This window comes from Canis lupus, chromosome 17 (genome assembly GCF_011100685.1).
Source record: "Canis lupus familiaris isolate Mischka breed German Shepherd chromosome 17, alternate assembly UU_Cfam_GSD_1.0, whole genome shotgun sequence".
Lineage (NCBI taxonomy): Eukaryota > Metazoa > Chordata > Mammalia > Carnivora > Canidae > Canis > Canis lupus.
The window spans coordinates 57833310-57852074 of record NC_049238.1 but is presented as its reverse complement, the minus strand read 5'-3'; the positions used below and the strand labels follow the sequence as shown (position 1 = coordinate 57852074).

At 38.8% G+C, this 18765-nt stretch overlaps 1 protein-coding gene across 17 annotated transcripts in view; it reads right to left on the bottom strand.

The window, feature by feature from the left end:
* PDE4DIPP2 (phosphodiesterase 4D interacting protein) overlaps positions 1–18765 on the bottom strand; it is a 224251-nt gene that overhangs the window by 94933 nt on the left and 110553 nt on the right. For 15 of the 17 annotated variants that reach the window (XR_005372682.1, XM_038561938.1, XM_038561936.1 and 12 more), the window contains 4 exons: positions 17521–17597; positions 12562–12685; positions 12203–12378; positions 8500–8617 (listed from right to left, as the gene is read on the bottom strand). Coding sequence is in view for 16 of the 17 variants with exons in the window: in XM_038561938.1 (XP_038417866.1) it covers positions 8500–8617; positions 12203–12378; positions 12562–12685; positions 17521–17597 (495 nt within the window). In the remaining variant the exon portion in view is untranslated. Of the gene's footprint in view, positions 1–8499; positions 8618–12198; positions 12379–12561; positions 12686–17520; positions 17598–18765 lie in introns of those variants that run through there. The other 2 variants (XM_038561937.1, XM_038561951.1) reach the window with 2 other exon arrangements.

The window sequence follows — 18765 nt, the reverse complement described above, 5'->3', positions numbered from 1 at the left end:
TGCCTAGATGGCTCAGCAGTTTTAGTGCCTGCCTTCCGCCCAAGATATGATCCTGGAGTCCCAGGATCGAGTTCCACATCAGGCTCCCTGCGTGGAGCCTGTTTCGGCCACTGCCTGTGTTTCTGCCTCTCTCTCTCTCTCTGTCTCTCTGTGTATCTCATGAATAAATAAATAAAAATCTAAATCTTTAAAAAAATAAAAATAAATGGATATACTTTGTCAAATGTTTTTTCTATATCTATTAAGATGATCATATGGTTTTTAATCCTTTTTATTGTTACTGTGATATATCACATTGATTTGCAAATATTAAACCACTCTTACATCCTGGAATAAATTCCATTTGATGGTGGTGAGTGATTTTTTTTAATATATTGTTGGATTCAGTTTGCTAATGTTTTGTAAAAAATTTCTGCATCTATGTTCATCAGAGATATTGGCCTACAGTCTTCTTTCTTTTGTAGTGTCTTTATCTAGTTTTGGTATTAGGGTAATGCTGGCCTCACAGAATGAATGGAAGATTTCCTTCCTTTTCTATATTTTGAGATAGTTTGAGAATAGGTATTAACTCTTCTTTATTGTCCAGTAGAATCCATCTGGCCCTGCGTTTTTGTTTGTTGGTTGGTTTGGTTTTTATTGCTGATTCAATTTCATTGCTAGTAATTAATCTGTTCAAATTTTCTATTTCTTCCTGATTCAGTTTTGGAAGGTGATATGTTTCTAGGAATCTATCCATTTCTTCTAGGTTGTCCAATTTGTTGGCATACATTCTTCATAATATTTTCTTATAATCCTTTGTATTTCTGTGGTGTCAGTTGTTACTTCCCTTCTTCTCCTCTGATTTTATTTGAGTCCTCTTTCTCTTCCTCTCCCTCCCCCCACTCCTGTTCTTGCTCTCTGTCTTCTTTTTTTTCTTTTCTTTTCTTTTTTTTTTTTTATGAGTCTGTCTAAATGTTTATCAATTTTACTTACCTTTTCAAAGAACCAGCTCCTGGTTTCATTGATCTATTCTATTGTTTCTTTTGAGGTACTTTGAACAGTACATTTCTAGATATCAATAAATAATCATTGAATGATTCAATGAATAAATCAATGCCTTTCCTTTTCATCTCTTATTAAAAAAATATATTCTTCTTCCTTCATGTTCCAGTACTTTGTGCATTATAAATGTTCAATAAATACTTTTCATGAAGCCATAATGAAATCCCTTATTCTTCCACTTCCTTTGATGCTTTAAAGGATCAGGATTATGATTGCCTTAGATGATAAGGCTTTTTTCTGAGACATGTTACCAACAGAGGTTATATCTGGGACACAGTGATGTTGAATGAGGATTTATAAATGAGTCTCCACCTTCAACATTCATCAGCCATAAGAAGAGGATACTGAAAAGCTGCTTTGAAAAAGATCCCCTTAATATGAAATTGACTGGAGCTGCCTGAGCCATAAATCCCTGCAAGGTTTTTGTCTCTGCCATGAGCATTTAGAATGTTTTTGCCTTAACTTCCATGTCAGATCTCTCCATGGTAACGCTGGAATGTTTGCTATTTTAAGAAATATGCCTCACTGCATGCAATGCTATTTACATTAGGTTCCAAACAAGGCATAAATGCAATGGCTTGAGTGTGTGCTGTTTTGTGTGGGCAAGAAGGTCTTGATTACTTAATCTCTCTCACCCTAATTCTGTTGTCCTGTTTCATTTTTTAAGGCAACCACAGTGAAATTACATGTTAATAAATATTCTACCAGGGAAAAACTGGAGAATAGAAAAATGAAATAAAACAAGAATTCTTCCAGACTTTCCTTTGCAAGTATATCATTTTCCCGTGCCTTTTACACCTTCTAGGTCTGGTTTCATTTAAAAGGTTCTTTGAAATAAAGTTCTACTATCCTGTAGAAGAGAATATTATCAATAACTAGAACTATCACCAGCTTTTCAGAGTGCAGGACTTTCATCTGCAAATTTCTGAATACACTCACAGAAGAGAAAAATGCTTTGTAAACTTCACTTTATTAGATTCTTTTTACTAAAAAAGATGTGGACATGTTGCTTCACCATGGCAGCTATATCAAAAAGCTCCTGAGTACTCTGACCACAACAATATATTCTCAGTCTGAATGGACACAGAGGATTGGAGTGATGTCAACTGGTGGCATGTCAAGTTTATGGCTTTTGTTGTTGTTGCTCTATGGAGGCAATTATATGACAGAAGTTCCAAGTATTGTGTAAGTACAGCTAAAATGAATGCTGTACAATATTTTGGTGGAATGGAAAAGGAAAACAGCTTGAGGAATAGTAAAATCAACTAAATCAAATAATCTTGATCAAAACGGTCTGTCTTATTTAAGGGATAGAAGGCTTTGAATTGAAGCCTCCTGTACCTAGAGATTATACCCAGTCCAGACTTTCAGACTGAGATCACATGAGAAGTCCTGCTCTATGGGAAATGGAATAAGAGGAGCGTTTTCACTCGGACAACTCAAACTTACACGTGTAAGGCGTGTGGTATTCTCAGTTGTGAGGGGTCAGGGAAGGTAGAGGAAAGGAATCAGTTACCAGAACTCTAGGGATGGCTTTGCTGGAGATGAGGGAATTCTTAGACCTCTGCAGACCAGGCCCAGAGCTTAGAAAAGGAACTTGTGCCTTCCACATTATGGGGGTGTGACTTCTGTGGTAAGAGGTGGCATGGCAGACAAAGGTTGAGGATAATACAGTGGGAATAAGATGCTGCTACTATTGGCAGACAAGGATGATGCCCACAGCAAAGGCTACAGGTGTCACAGCAAGAGTTGCCACACATGACTAGACAGAGGGGAGAGGCAAAGTATTTTCTTTCTTTTTTTTTTTTAAGATTTTATTTATTTATTCATGAGAGACACAAAGAGAGAGAGAGAGAGACAGAGAGAGACAGAGAGAGAGGCAGAGACACTGGCAGAGGGAGAAGCAGGCTCCATGCAGGGGGCCCAATGTGGATCTCCATCCCTGGACCCCAGAATCAGGCCCTGGCCCGAAGGCAGTCGCTAAACCACTAAGCCACCCAGAGATCCCTGACAAAGTGCTTTCTAATTGGTTTTATAATGTCCTTTGCCCCTATCTAATTCAAGAATGGATTAGATGAAGCAGTTAATAGCTGTGTCAAACCATGATTTGCTATCTCCCGAGACGATGGCAATTATCTGCTTAGTCAATCCTCAGTTTAAACAATCTCCAGGATTGCCTTTCTGAAATGCAAATCATATGCTTTTATTCTCTTTGCTTAACTTTTTTTTTTTTAATTCTCTGTTGCCTATAACATGAATTCCTTAGCTTGATACTTAAGGGATGTCCCAGTTATGTATTACATCATTCTCTAACACTTAGCATATATTTAGTAATACCAATTTCTCTCCAGGCCTTTTTAAGGCCTAGATCAAGAGAAACTTCCAGGTGAGGCTTTCTTTGACTTATTTTTTTTTTTTTAAGATTTTATTTATTCATGAGAGACAGAGAGAGAGAGAGAGAGAGAGAGAGAGAGGCAGAGACACAGGCAGAGGGAGAAGCAGGCTCCATGCAAGGAGCCTGACGTAGAACTCGATCCCGGGACTCCAGGATCACGCCCTGAGCTGAAGGCAGGCACCAAATCACTGAGCCACCCAGGGATCCCCTTTCTGTGACTTTCAAAGGTAGAGTTAATCCCTGTCATCTGTGGGTTCCTTTAGCACTATTCATATATTTCTGTCTCTTCATTTATTATCTTGTATTTTAGTTCTTTGTTTACATGCCAATCTCTTATTGAACTATAAACTCTTTGGAAGCTAAAACCCCCAGACCAGTGGTTCTTACTGAGCAACTTCACCATCTCCTAAAGTGTATTTTGCAAATTCATGGAGTGTTTCTTGTTTTTATTGTCATCATAATGATGAGTGGGGCAATGGGTGCTACATAACTTGGAATGGGTAGGGCAAAGCACTGCCCCAAATTCTGAACAACATATATCTATCCAGCTATCTATCTATTGATCGATCAATCTGATTCCAGTTTATATGAAATGCATAAAACAAGCAACTTCATTAAGGCAGAGAGTAGAAAAGATGTTTTCAGGAACTGGGGAAGGGAAGAATGAAGAATTATTATTTCATAGGTAATTTCAATGAAAAATTCTAGAAATTTTGGTTCATTGATCTTCTGAGAGCTGGTTTTGAATTTTATCTATAGATATTTTTTGACCAATGACACACATGTACATTTGTGATACTAGCTCTTCAGAATAGCAGTGGTGAATATGGTTGTGAAGCCACATAAATCTGTCTGACCTCACCACTTACTGTCTTAACAACTTGGGTTAAATCATTTAATCTCACTGTTTGGTTTTGCTACTTGCCGAGGGATCCTTATCCTACTTACTTCACAGTAATGATAGTAGGAAATGAGAGTTGGAAAAAACTGCATATTCAGTCCTCCACCTGGTGCTTGGAGTAGGATCAGGACTCAAAAATGAGTCCTTCCTCCTTCATGGACATTCAATAAAAGCTGGATCTCCAGCTGGTTCAATATTATACCAGTAGACCAGTGACATTATTTCTATGGTCTCATGACTATTTATTTATTTATTTATTTATTTATTTATTTATTTATTTAAAGTCATCTGCTTTTTATTAGTACCACATGCCAGCAATTGCAGAGGGTCAGTGACAGAAGACTTCTTTCTGTGGCATACTCCCTGGAAAATTCATCACTTCTTTGTTTTTTCCCCAGCTTTTAATTATGTATAATATATATATTTACTTAGGATCCATGCCCAGCGTGTGGCCTAATATAAGGCCTGAACTCACAATCCTGAGATTAAGACCTGAGCTGAGATTAAGAGACAGATGTTTAACCAACTGAGCCATCCATGCACCCCTGTAATTGATATTTCAATAAACATTTTGTATCTCATTATAACATTGTGTAATTTAAAGGTGTACAGCACATTGACTTATATATTACAATATAGATTATCACCATAGTGTTAACTAACATCTCTATTACATCACATAATTACCATTTCTTTCTTTGTGGTGAGAATATTTAAAATCTACTCTCTCAATAACTTTCAAGTATATGGTAGAGTATTCTTATTTACAATTACAATGTTATACATTAGATTGCTGGGGCATATTTATCTTATAACTGGAAGTTTATACTCTGACCAACATCTCCCCATCCTCACCTCCCCAAGCCTCTAGTAACCATCATTCTTCTTTGTACCTATGGGTTAGGCTTTTTTAGATTCCACATATAAGTGATATTGTACAGTAGTTGTCATGACTATTTTTTTAGAATATTTTTACTTGTGGGTGCCTGGGTGGCTCAGTTGGTTAAGCTTCTGACTTCAGCTCAGGTCTCAGGGTCCGGGAACAAGTCCCATGTAGATCCCTGCATCATGCTCTATGCTCAGCAGGGTGTCTGCTTCTCCCTCTCCCTTGACCCTTCCCTTCTTGCTCTAACTTCTCTCTCTCAAATAAATAAATAAAATCTTCAAAAAATATTTTTTCACCTGTAGGGATGTCTGGGTGGCTCAGTGGGTTGAGTGTCTGACTCTTCATTTTGGCTCAGGTCATGATCTCAGGGTTGTGAGATCGAGCGCTGTAACCTACTTGTGCTGCACATGGAGCCTGCTTAAGAGTTCCTCTCCCGGGTAGCCCGGGTGGCTCAGCAGTTTAGCGCCACCTTTGGCCCAGGGTGTGGTCCTGGGGACCCAGGACCAAGTCCCGGGTCAGGCTCCCTGCATGGGGCCTGCTTCTCCCTCTGCCTGTGTCTCTGCCTCTCTCTCTTTCTGTGTCTCTCATGAATAAATAAATTTTAAAAATCTTAAAAAAAAAAAAGAATCCCTCTCCCTCTCTTCCTCTGCCCCTGTCTCCCACCCCTGCCTGCACACTTGCACATGCACACACATATGACCATGCATTTTCTCTCTTAAAAAATTTTTTTTTCACTTGCAATAAAGTTATGTTGCTTTCCATTACAAACATGTTCCTATTATGATTGTAGTAATAACAGTATTATTAGTAACTCTGTAGGATTAAAATGTGAAGTTTTGTTTTGTGCTTTCATTTCTGAATGACTTATTTATTATTATTATTATTATTTTCTGAATGGCTTTTTAAATGTTCCATGGAGCACTGGTGAGGTAATACAACTTTATATAATCACCTGAACCTAGAACTGAATTCTGATATCTATAAATATATGCACACAAACAGTGTTAATACACAATGAGTTTTCCATGAATTGAACTATGAAAATTAAGAAAGGGTTGATTTTTGTTTTTTTTGGGGGGGGAAATTTATCAAGTTTTTCACCTTGGCATTGTCATTCTCATTTATTCATTCCTCTTGCCATTTTTGAATTGCCAATATAACATGACTATATCAGGCTACATTTGAAGCTATGACATTCACTTGATTTGACATACAGATATGAGCACCTATTTCTTTATGTCTTCTAATATAATTGTGCTCATGAATTTATATATTAAAATTAACATTATTTTATTATAAATTATTCTTGTTATGTCTTATATGTTAGTATACTTCATAGGGTTGTTTTGAGGGTTAAATTAATTTGAGTTAATATATAAGTTGGATAGAGCAGCTCCTGGTACAGAGAAAATGCTACAATATGTGCTGAAGTATTACTATTAAAAAGTTGTTGAATATTTATTGATAAATATTTTTAAATTGTACTTAGAACATATATTTAAGAAATTCTATGAATCAATTTCTAGGTTTTATAATAATCTGAACCATTTCAGTGTAACTAAATGTTCCCAAGATGTTATAGAAAGTGCTTCAATATTTCTTTTTGTCTAGGAGATTAAAGTGAGATATAATTCTCATTATGAGTTTGCCCTATACCACTGACACTGTGTTGTGGACAGCAATAACAGAAATTGCTAACTTTGAGTTTAGTCTTTGCCTATAAAACAGTCTTTCTAAAAAGAGACAAACTAAAAATCATACTTAAATACATAGAACAAACTTGCCATAGGGGAGGTGGGTGGGAGTATGGGTGAAACAGATAAAGGAGAATAGAAGTGCACTTATCTCAAGCACTGAAAAATGTATAGAATTATTGAATTATCATTTTGTACTACTGAAACTAAGATAACACTGTATGGTGATTAGATTATACTTGAATTTTAAAAAGTTCTTCAGAAACTTTTCATATATTTCAGTATTTATCTTGTAAAAAGTCTAGGAACTTTATTTTTCCTCTCCTTTCTGCCAAAGTACATGTATACACATCATTTCCTGAATTGGTTAATCAGAGCTTTCTAACCAAAATAGAGCCACGGTCCAAGAAGTTTACAAGTACAGCCAAAATAGTGATTTCTTCTGCCTCATTGTGGCCCAAGTACCCAAGCTGACCACCTCCAAGAAAGAAGCTCCATCCATTTGCCACTGTACCTTACAAATATAATCAGTTTCTATTTGTGCCATGGAACAGGAAAGATTGGAAAGCACTGCTTCAAACCAATTCTTCTCACTGTTCCTTTTATACTGACTCCAATCTCTACATATGTGAATCAATAAATTAAATGTCACAGTCTGCTTTATCACTGGTCTAAGACCTATAAGAGTATCCAATAATTGTTGATGCTGCTTCGGCACAGATATATTCTAGGGTTCTTTTAGGAAATATCTTTTTAGAAAATTAAAAGTTGAACAGAAGAGGAGAGTTTCCTCTGAGGTAAACTTCCAAGGGCAACAATATAGGTAATATAATTATTTTTACCACAGTAAGAGTTCTTCAATATTAAAACTACATTAGGCACACCTGAAACTAATATAACACTCTTTGTTAATGATATTGGAATTAAAATGATAAAAAAATAAAAGCAAAATTGACTGAGGAAAAAACCCACATTAAACATTCTATATAGTTTTAATCACTCAGGGTGGTGGGCAAAATTCAAATGGCCCCAGTGATTCTCACCCCCTGGTAGCCCCCACATGTTTGTGTAATTCCTACCTCTTGAGTGTGGGCAAGACCTGCAACTTGTTTCTAAGGGACAGAGCACAGCAAAGATGATATGTATGGTAGTTACATGGCAAAAGTGAATGGATATTGCACATACAGTTAAGGTCCCCATTCAGTTGATCTTCAGTTAGCCAAAAGGGTTATAAGCCTCTTAAAAGAGTATGTAGAGGTAGAGAAGCAACAGACCCCCTCTTTCTCTCCACTGCTGGCTATGAAGAAGCAAGCTGCCACAACTTCTACAGCCACCCAGAAATAAATTCTTCCAGCAGCCTTCCCTGAGTGAAACTCCAGATGAGAAAGCAGCCTAACACCTTGGTTTCAGACTTCTGAGGCAATCTGAAGAGAACTCAGCTAAGCCATGCCTGAACTCCTGATACACTGTGGGATGATGGATGTATATTGTTTTAAGCCACCAAATTTGTAGTAACTTGTTATACAGCAATAGATAGCCAACACAGAGGCAACCAGTTCAGGAAGCACTGCCCACACCTCACCTGTATTTCCATGCTCATTGGTTCCTCCAACAGATGGAGCAGTTGTTGTTTCTCTTGAGACAGCTGTTCTACAAGCTTCTCCTGGGAAGCCAGGCTTTGATGAAGTTCTTCAATTCTTCTGGAGCAAAGAAAAAGTAAGAACAATATTTACGGTCATGATACTATTATTGCCTTTATTTTTCAGCCCACTCCAAAGACAGCATGATGCAGTCCAGTTGGCTTTTACCTTTTTGATTCACTGAACTCTGATACTTATTTTAGAGACCCATGTATTCTCTGCCCTAGCCCCCACTATGTACACAAATTACTTTCTGCTTACATTTTCACCAGGTTCAAGGACCTCCTGAAGCTGACTCATGGATCTATAGACCGTACATATGTAACTCTTGGAATATGGACTCAGAAGCTTTGTTTCTGGTTGCTATTGTTCCACTCAAAAAATAATTTCTGGATAACCATGATGTAAACTCAACACACCCTACTAAATACCTGGTAATATAAAATTGGAAAACACGCAATCTCTGCTCTGTAGAAACTTTTTCTTATAAGATTTATTTATTATTTTAGAGAGAGTGGGAGGGAGGGGTAGATAAAGAGGGAGAGAGAGTCTCAAGCAGACTCCCAGCTGAGCACAGAGCCTGATGTGAGGCTCAATCCCACAGCCCTGAGAGCATAACCTGAGATCAAGAATTGGACACTCAACCGATGATACACCCAGGCACCCCTTGGCTCTGTAGAAACTTAAATTGTTTTGGTGTATTTGTGGAGTGGGGAGACAGAGCTACAAAAAATATATATAACAGGAAAAACAGGAAGAGACTGTAAGGAGTCTACCATGACAAGGTTATCTCCTGTATAATACTACACTGAGTGCTGCCATGGAACTATAGGAAGAAAGATAAAGGGAGGAGTCATTGAGCCTGGAGCAGTCTGGGGGAAGTTTAGGAGAAGAGATTTGGAAAACTGGACTGTTTTCCAGGTATACAGGGAGGATCCTGAACAAAGGAATGAAGCATAAAGATACAAGATATTTTGGGGGAAGAGTCATTGGAACAAAGGCTGGCAAGAAAGGTGATGGTGAGAGAAGAGGCTAGAAATTCAGACTAGGATTTAGGTTATCAGACTGCATGCCATGTTGAAGTATACAAACCACAGGTTCAAATCAATAGCTATTCCTCATCTGTTATATGCAAGGTACATCTTGCTGTTTCTCTTAGAGTACCAGAGATATATGTCCTTGGAAAACATGCTGGTACTAAATGAAATGTTTCCAATTGTCATTATTCCTGTGTAGGCATGTAAGACAATGATAGTACTTTGGGAGGAAAATAGTTGGTAGAAAGGTGAGGAGTACCAGAAAGTCAAATAGGAAGCACATAGATAAGTTATAAATTAATTTATAAAGTTTAAATAAACTATAAATTTAAATTAATTATACATTAGTTATAAATTATAAACTAATTGAGGCTATGAGAATCAGCTAAGATATGTGGATGAGAAAGAACTTTAAAAATTTAAAAGACGGGGCACCTGGGTGACTCACTGTTTGAGCATCTGCCTTCGGCTCAGGTCGTGATCCTAGGGTCCTGGGATGGAGTCCCACATCAGGCTTCCCACAGGGAGCCTGCTTCTTCTCCTGCCTATATATCTGCCTCTCTCTGTGTGTGTCTCTCATGAATAAATAAATAAAATCTCTTAAAAAAATTAAAAAGTATCATGCAAATGCAAGCTGTAATAGTGATTAGGATGGTGAGGGGCACCTGGGTGGCTCAGTCAGTTAAGTGTCCAACTCTTGATTTTGGCCCAGGTCATGATCTCAGGGGTGAAATCGAGCCCTATGTCAGGGTCTAGGCTGGGTGTGGAGCCTGCTTAGGATTCTCTCTCTCCCTCTCCCTCCTCCTTTTATCCGCCCCTCCTCCCCCCCCCACCCCGTCATGTTCTCTCTCTCTCAAAAAAAAAGTAATTATGATGATGAATGTGGATCCCTTATCAAATTCCTCATGGTATCTGTGCTAGAACATTTCTTTTTTCCAAGCCTCCAACCTTACTTTTCCCTTTGACCCTGAGTCTCTATAGATAATCTATTCTTCTACTTTACAAAGTTGGTAAGGCCATGTGATACAAACTCCCTAACTTATTGGTCACATGCACATATGTTTTCTTTTGTTTGTTTAACAAGTGTTTATTGGGATATGGACAAGAGTCTCAGGGAGTCTAGGAGGGAAGATCTGAAAGCAAATACAATGCCACACTGAGAACTGTACAATAACAGCTGTGTATATAAAACAAGGCAATGACATAAAGATTAATTCTGTTGTCACAAAAGCACTCACAGAAGTGACAACTAATGCCTAAGTAAGTTTTGAAGAATGAGCAGGAGTTCATAAGGATGGAAAAAGAGCAGATGTTTCCCACAGAAGGAAGAGTATGAGCAAAATCCAGGAGACCTGACATAACATCATTTGCTTCTGGAGGCAATGTGTGGATTTAGGGTTTAGATTCCTGCAATGCCTGTGGCCATGTTACACAACTCTCTAAATGCCAGTTGCTTCGATTATAAAGTATAATAATCCCTACCTCTGGAGTTATTAGGAGAATTAACATTCTAGTACTCAGCTGTATAGTAAGAGTGCAACAAACTTTAGTCATCATTATTATTATTAATCCTGCATCAGTGAAGTGTGAAGGGATCATGGTGGGGACGAGCCTGGGAGAAATCAGGAGTCAGATCATAAAAGGTTTTGATGGCTATGCTAAGGAGAATGGATTTTACCTCCTGAAGGTGTTGGAGGGCATTTTCTTTTATTTTTAATTTTTAAAGATTTATTTATTTATTTATTTGAGAGATAGTGTGTGTGCATGGGGGGAGGAGCTGAGGGATAGAATCTTCAGGTGGACTTCCCACTGAGTGCAAAGCCTGACATGGGGCTCATTCTCATGATCCATGAGATCATGACCTGGGCCAAAACCAACAGTTGGACACTTAACCAACTGAGCCACCCAGGTGCCCCTGGAGAGCATTTTAAATGACTCTGCTATGTCATTAGCAGATTTGTGTCTCAAAAAGACCAGATTACTCATTGTGGGTATATTGTGTGTTTTTTGCCTATTCAGTTAAAAACCACTAAAGGCTTTTTATGCCACCATAGTACCATGTATCTAAGACGCTAAATTATGTAGGCTGATATTATTGAATTTTCCATTTCAAAACTTCTCTAAATTGTTAGATTGCAATAAAATAGAGAGTGACAGGACTGGAAGTAAAGAAATAATTAGGGAGTTGCTGCATTAACCTAGACAGGGGTGATCTCAATTGCCCAATTACCTTTAGAAAAAAATTCAAGTTCCTTTTGGCTTACAGAGCCAGCACAATCAGACCTTATTCCCACTGCAGCTTGCCTCTCACTAGCCCTTCCCAGACCTATTTGCATACAACTATTTACTGCTGTAGTTCCATACAACTATTTGCTGGTCTTGAAATAAGCCCTTGCATCTGTCTCCCTTGCAGTTTCTCCATCTGCACAGAAATTTTCCCTTTCCCACCCATATCCTACACTATTTCTTTGAACTCCTATTCACTCTTCAAAACCAAGCTCAGATTTCAACTTCTGCAGGGAACTTTCAATGGCACCTTGCTTTTTAGTCTGGAAGCTTAGAGAACAGGCAAAAGACAAATGATGAATAGAGCACTAGAGGCACCTACTTGTCCCGCTGGGCCAGGGCCTCAGTGTATTGGTCAGGATTGACCTGGTCCATTGGTACCTCTTCCCTGTCATTGGCAACTCCCTTCAGTTTCTCTGATAGCTCCAGGTTACATTCTTTCTCAGCTTCCACCAGAGCTGCCATCCGTGCAGCCTCATTCTTTGCTAGCCTGGATTCCTGCAAAAAAAGAACAAAAACAGAGAGGCTGCAAAGTCCCACCTAGGTTAGGAGCCCAAGGCTGTGGACACTTGAGTTTGGGAAGGAAAGTAGAGAGAGAAAAGGTGAATGTCAGGAGGCAGAGCAGTAGGGAAATAGATGAAAGGGGACCTGTAGCCATGGATCTCTGGAAGTCCTACTCACCTCCTGCAGAAGCTGGATCTTATTCTCCAGGAGCTCGTAAACATGCTCCGTCTCCTGCTGTCTCTCTTCAAACTGACGCCGGAGCTCAGCTTCATTATGGCTGTTGAGATTCTCCACATCAGCCCTAAAACCACAAAGCATTTGCCAGTCAGAGCTAGTCATATAGCAAAAGGACCCAGTAAGGTAGTTTCAATAATTCAGAGTCACACTGATGAGAAGAAAAATGAAGCATTTTCCCCTGTGCAATTATTTGTAGAACTGTTCTTTCCAAACTTCTCAGATAATTTTTCAGGAACTCTAATTTTTTTGTTGCTTGTCAATCAGAATATACCTGACTTCCTAGAGGCTTCATTTTTGCTATTGCTTCAAGAGGAGAATCTTTATTTTTTTTAATTTATTTTTTATTGGTGTTCAATTTGCCAACATATAGAATAACACCCAGTGCTCATCCCATCAAGTGCCCTCCTCAGTGCCCGTCACCCAGTCACGCCACCCCCCGGGCACTTCCCTTTCTACCTTCCCTAGTTCGTTTCCCAGAGTTAGGAGTCTCTCATGTTCTAAGAGGAGAATCTTTCATTTGGGAGGTGGACAGTCATCAAACAGTTCAGAATTCAACATCCATGTTCATCTATCTCTGGTTTCTTCCATTTAGACTGTTCTCCCAGAGCACTTTGTTAATTCCCTGCCTTTCTTGCTATTTGAATTTAAAGTGTTCCATTTAGGGTGCTGAGACAGAATATCCATTTGGACAGCCACAGAAATGTTCTCCTCTTTTAGAGCTAATAACCCATAGGCTGTTCTGAATCTGAGCTATCCAGTTTTCCCATGTTCCTATGCAGAGAACAGACATTTAATCTATGAAGCTCATGGTTCTGGCCCAGCTTTGCTTCTCTGATGTCCTTAGGAATGAATGTCCAGGCACTAACATGAAGCGGGTAAGGTATCACCAGCTTATTTATAGCTAACAACAGCTGCCCTTGGATGTCTGAGGATTAACAATTCGGAGGCAATATCAGGTGCTGAATGATCTTAATTCCGGTTTGGTTTTATTCCTGTTTTAAGCCATTTGTTGACAACCATGGACTATCTTCTTGTTCTCAAGGCAGAGAACAGTATTAAGCATTCATAGGTTCATAACAAATCAAAACTGCTCTATCCAAGCCCAGGTACTTTAATATTTGACCCATACGGTTGTGCCTATAAAGACCAAAGGAGGCTTTCCCAAAGATTATGGATTCTTTGGTTGATAATGAACACTACTCAGCACCATCTCAGAGGCTATATTTATCTTGAGTTCCCATGTCATTATACAGATTGGGAGGATAGGCAGAGGATCTTGGTTTTACAAGGGACACAACTCAAGAAAATAACCCAAGACTTGTAAATACACAGACCTCAGGAATCATCAACTTTGACTTTGACTTCATATTCCTTGACAAATGCAACAGACAAAAGTTAACTACAATATCTTGAGAATGGAAGTTATACATTTTCTAAGTAACTTGGCAAGGAATGCCTGATTTAATGGGCTACAGCTGTTGTAAAAGGGCCTTGAACTTGATGCCAAAAGATGTGGTCTCTGACACTTATTTGAGAAGACTTTATCGGACCTTAGTTTTCTCATTTCTAAAAATGGTATAATGCCACCTAGTTAAAAGTTGAACTGACATAAAACATTTTTTAAAAGCATCACACGAATCTCAAAATTTATTTCTCAATCTAAGTTTTCCTAAAGTCTATTAGCTCATTTAATGACTTAGTAAGTCCTTAGTAATACCAGCATCATGTGTCTGGTTTTAAGTATTCTGATCTTGCTGGACTGTCATTCTAAATATCAAGAAATACTGTAGAGACAGAAAGAAAGCCAGATCAGATTGAATGTATACTGATACCGGGATAAAATCTAAAAAGTATTTTTAATAGCTACTTTATCAATATTTGTCATTGAAAAGTAAGGGGTTTTTAATTATAGAAACTATAAATTAAAAAAATAACTATTTGGGATGGCAGGGTGACTCAGTGGTTGAGCATCTGCCTTAGGCTCAGAGTGTGATCCTGGAGTCCCAGGATCGAGTTCCGCATGGGGCTCCCCGCAGGGAGCCTGCTTCTCCCTCTGCCTATGTCTCTGCCTCTCTCTCTTTCTCTCTGTGTCTCTCATGAATAAATAAATAAAACCTTCTTTTTAAAAAGTACTATTTTAACACTACAAACATATATAAAGAAAAACAGAAACAAGTCTTCTGCCCACCAAAAACCCTAATCTCACTTTTGTGATACAAGTAATGTTAAAGAGTTTGGCATATAACCCTCCAGTTTTTGTCTATGCATAATCAAGCAAACATATAGACACAGAAGGGACTGTTTGTCTTTACACAAAGGGACTTATATCATAAATACCACCTTGCACATTTCCCCTTTGCCCAGTCTATCAGGGACTTCACAGAAAAATAATAATATAGAGCTAACTCATTCTTGTAAATGCATAATATTCCACAATATGGTTACATCAAATGTTTTCAACCATTGCCCTGTTGATGGATAGCTATTTCTTTTTTTTTTTTAATTGGTGTTCAATTTACTAACATACAGAATAACACCCAGTGCCCGTCACCCATTCACTCCCACCCCCCGCCCTCCTCCCCTTCTACCACCCCTAGTTCGTTTCCCAGAGTTAGCAGTCTTTACGTTCTGTCTCCCTTTCTGATATTTCCCACACGTTTCTTCTCCCTTCCCTTATATTCCCTTTTACTATTATTTATATTCCCCAAATGAATGAGAACATATAATGTTTGTCCTTGTCCGACTGACTTACTTCACTCAGCATAATACCCTCCAGTTCCATCCACGTTGAAGCAAATGGTGGGTATTTGTCATTTCTAATAGCTGAGTAATATTCCATTGTATACATAAACCACATCTTCTTTATCCATTCATCTTTCGTTGGACACCGAGGCTCCTTCCACAGTTTGGCTATCGTGGCCATTGCTGCTAGAAACATCGGGGTGCAGGTGTCCCGGCGTTTCATTGCATTTGTATCTTTGGGGTAAATCCCCAACAGTGCAATTGCTGGGTCGTAGGGCAGGTATATTTTTAACTGTTTGAGGAACCTCCACACAGTTTTCCAGAGTGGCTGCACCAGTTCACATTCCCAACAACAGTGTAAGAGGGTTCCCTTTTCTCCGCATCCTCTCCAACATTTGTTGTTTCCTGCCTTGTTAATTTTCCCCATTCTCACTGGTGTGAGGTGGTATCTCATTGTAGTTTTGATTTGTATTTCCCTGATGGCAAGTGATGCAGAGCATCTTCTCATATGCATGTTGGCCATGTCTATGTCTTCCTCTGTGAGATTTCTGTTCATGTCTTTTGCCCATTTCATGATTGGATTGTTTGTTTCTTTGGTGTTGAGTTTAATAAGTTCTTTATAGATCTTGGAAACTAGCCCTTTATCTGATATGTCATTTGCAAATATATTCTCCCATTCTGTAGGTTGTCTTTGAGTTTTGTTGACTGTATCCTTTGCTGTGCAAAAGCTTCTTATCTTGATGAAGTCCCAATAGTTCATTTTTGCTTTTGTTTCTTTTGCCTTCGTGGATGTATCTTGCAAGAAGTTACTATGGCCGAGTTCAAAAAGGGTGTTGCCTGTGTTCTTCTCTAGGATTTTGATGGAATCTTGTCTCACATTTAGATCTTTCATCCATTTTGAGTTTATCTTTGTGTATGGTGAAAGAGAGTGGTCTAGTTTCATTCTTCTGCATGTGGATGTCCAATTTTCCCAGCACCATTTATTGAAGAGACTGTCTTTCTTCCAATGGATAGTCTTTCCTCCTTTATCGAATATTAGTTGCCCATAAAGTTCAGGGTCCACTTCTGGATTCTCTATTCTGTTCCACTGATCTATGTGTCTGTTTTTGTGCCAGTACCACACTGTCTTGATGACCACAGCTTTGTAGTACAACCTGAAATCTGGCATTGTGATGCCCCCAGATATGGTTTTCTTTTTTAAAATTCCCCTGGCTATTCGGGGTCTTTTCTGATTCCACACAAATCTTAAAATAATTTGTTCTAACTCTCTGAAGAAAGTCCATGGTATTTTGATAGGGATTGCATTAAACGTGTATATTGCCCTGGGTAACATTGACATTTTCACAATATTAATTCTGCCAATCCATGAGCATGGAATATTTTTCCATCTCTTTGTGTCTTCCTCAATTTCTTTCAGAAGTGTTCTATAGTTTTGAGGGTATAGATCCTTTACATCTTTGGTTAGGTTTATTGGATAGCTATTTCTAGTTTTTTCGCCATTATAAACAATGAGGTAGTAAACACCCTTCTGTATTTATTCTTTCATATTCGTGTTTTTTTTTTTAATTTAATCATGAGAGACACACAGAAAGAGGCAGAGATATAGGCAGAAGGAGAAGCAGGTTCCCTGCGGGGAGCCTGATGTGGGACTGGATCCCAGAACCCTGGGATCATGACATGAGCCAAAGGCAGAGGCTTAACCACTCAGCCACCCAGGTGCCCCACTTACACTCTTATTTCTAAAGGACAGATTCCTTCTAGAGATTATTTGGTCAAAGGAAATGTGCATCTTTCACTTTGGTAGGTAGTGCCACAAACCAAAAATGTGGCCATAATTCAAACTCTCATCTACAGTGTATGAGAGTGCCCATTTCCCCCTAAATCTTTGTCAGCCATTGATGTTATTAGCAGATTGTTGAATAGGGAGTTTATAATCTTAGGCCCAGTGAATTTCCAATCTACCTCAAGGCCTGTCGGATTTAGTAACAGCGAGAGCCAAAGGAAAGGAAAGCACATTGTTTTACTTCTTCAACTGGCCATTTCATCCACATGCCAGAGTTAGGGTGAAGGAATTCGGTCCCAATTCTAAAGCTCTGAGATTAATAAACCAGACTCTGAAAAGAACCAAGAGCTCAACCGGTTCAAACAGCAACTCACCACGTTTTATCTAGATGCTGTTTCTTGTCCTGGAGTTCCCGTTTCAGGCTCTCTACTTCAACCTTCAGCTCGATGTTCTGAAAAGCACAGAGGCATTGATCATTATTTTTTTTTTTTTTTTTTTTTAATTTATGATAGGCACACAGTGAGAGAGAGAGAGAGAGAGGCAGAGACACAGGCAGAGGGAGAAGCAGGCTCCATGCACCGGGAGCCCGACGTGGGATTCGATCCCGGGTCTCCAGGATCACGCCCTGGGCCAAAGGCAAGCGCTAAACCGCTGCGCCACCCAGGGATCCCGGCATTGATCATTATTAACTGTCACAGACCCTCTATCATGGAACCAGGTTCCTTTGGTTTTGCCTTAGTCCACAGCTTCTCATCTTATCCCAGTTCTCTTCATGACCCATGACATAAATGAGATTCAGATGGGTCAGTAATTCGGTCAAGGATAAATGGACTATACAGTTTCGAGATTTCCCCGGAGCTACTTATCTGTTTTTCCAAGCCATTCATTATTGCCCCTGGATGATGAACACCACCAAAGCCTGTTTGTTTTCTAAACCATCAGAGGATAGCGTGTATATTAAAGTAATTTTTTCTTACTAATATAAGTCTGCTTCTGAAAACCAAATTGCTGAATATAGAATTATATTCTAAACATAACTGGGGATTTAATTATTTAAAGAAATCATGTGAACATTTTTTAAAACAATATGGTTCCTTTATCTTTGAATTGGATTTTCATAAATTGCATTTGCTGAATGTGATAGGGGATTCTGACAGCAAATCTGTACAGGAGACCATTTTTGTTGAGATGAAACAGCAGTAAATTATGACTTGACAAACAGAAAAAAGGAAATAAAACCATTCCAAGAGAAATAAAATATGGACAGAGATTTGTTGAAATGTTTTCCATGGAACATTCAGTACAGCTTGAGCGGCCTGGTGTATGGTGAAGGGTGGGAAATCAGTACAGAAAATAGTTTTCAACTAGTTTGTGAAAGCCATGTTAAGACGCCTGAATAGTAGTCGGTAGAGAACAAGAACTCATCAGGGAGCTTTAAGCAAAATATTGCCATGATCCGGTCTGCGTTGAGGAAGGAGTTTACAGTAGACATAAAAAAGAAGAATGAGTCAGGAAGCAACTGCTCAGAAAAGACAGGGACTGTCTGAGGCCAAAGAGGTATAGGGAGAAAGACTCAAAAGGCATTTCCAAATCCATGGGGCTTGCTGGTTTGTGAGGGA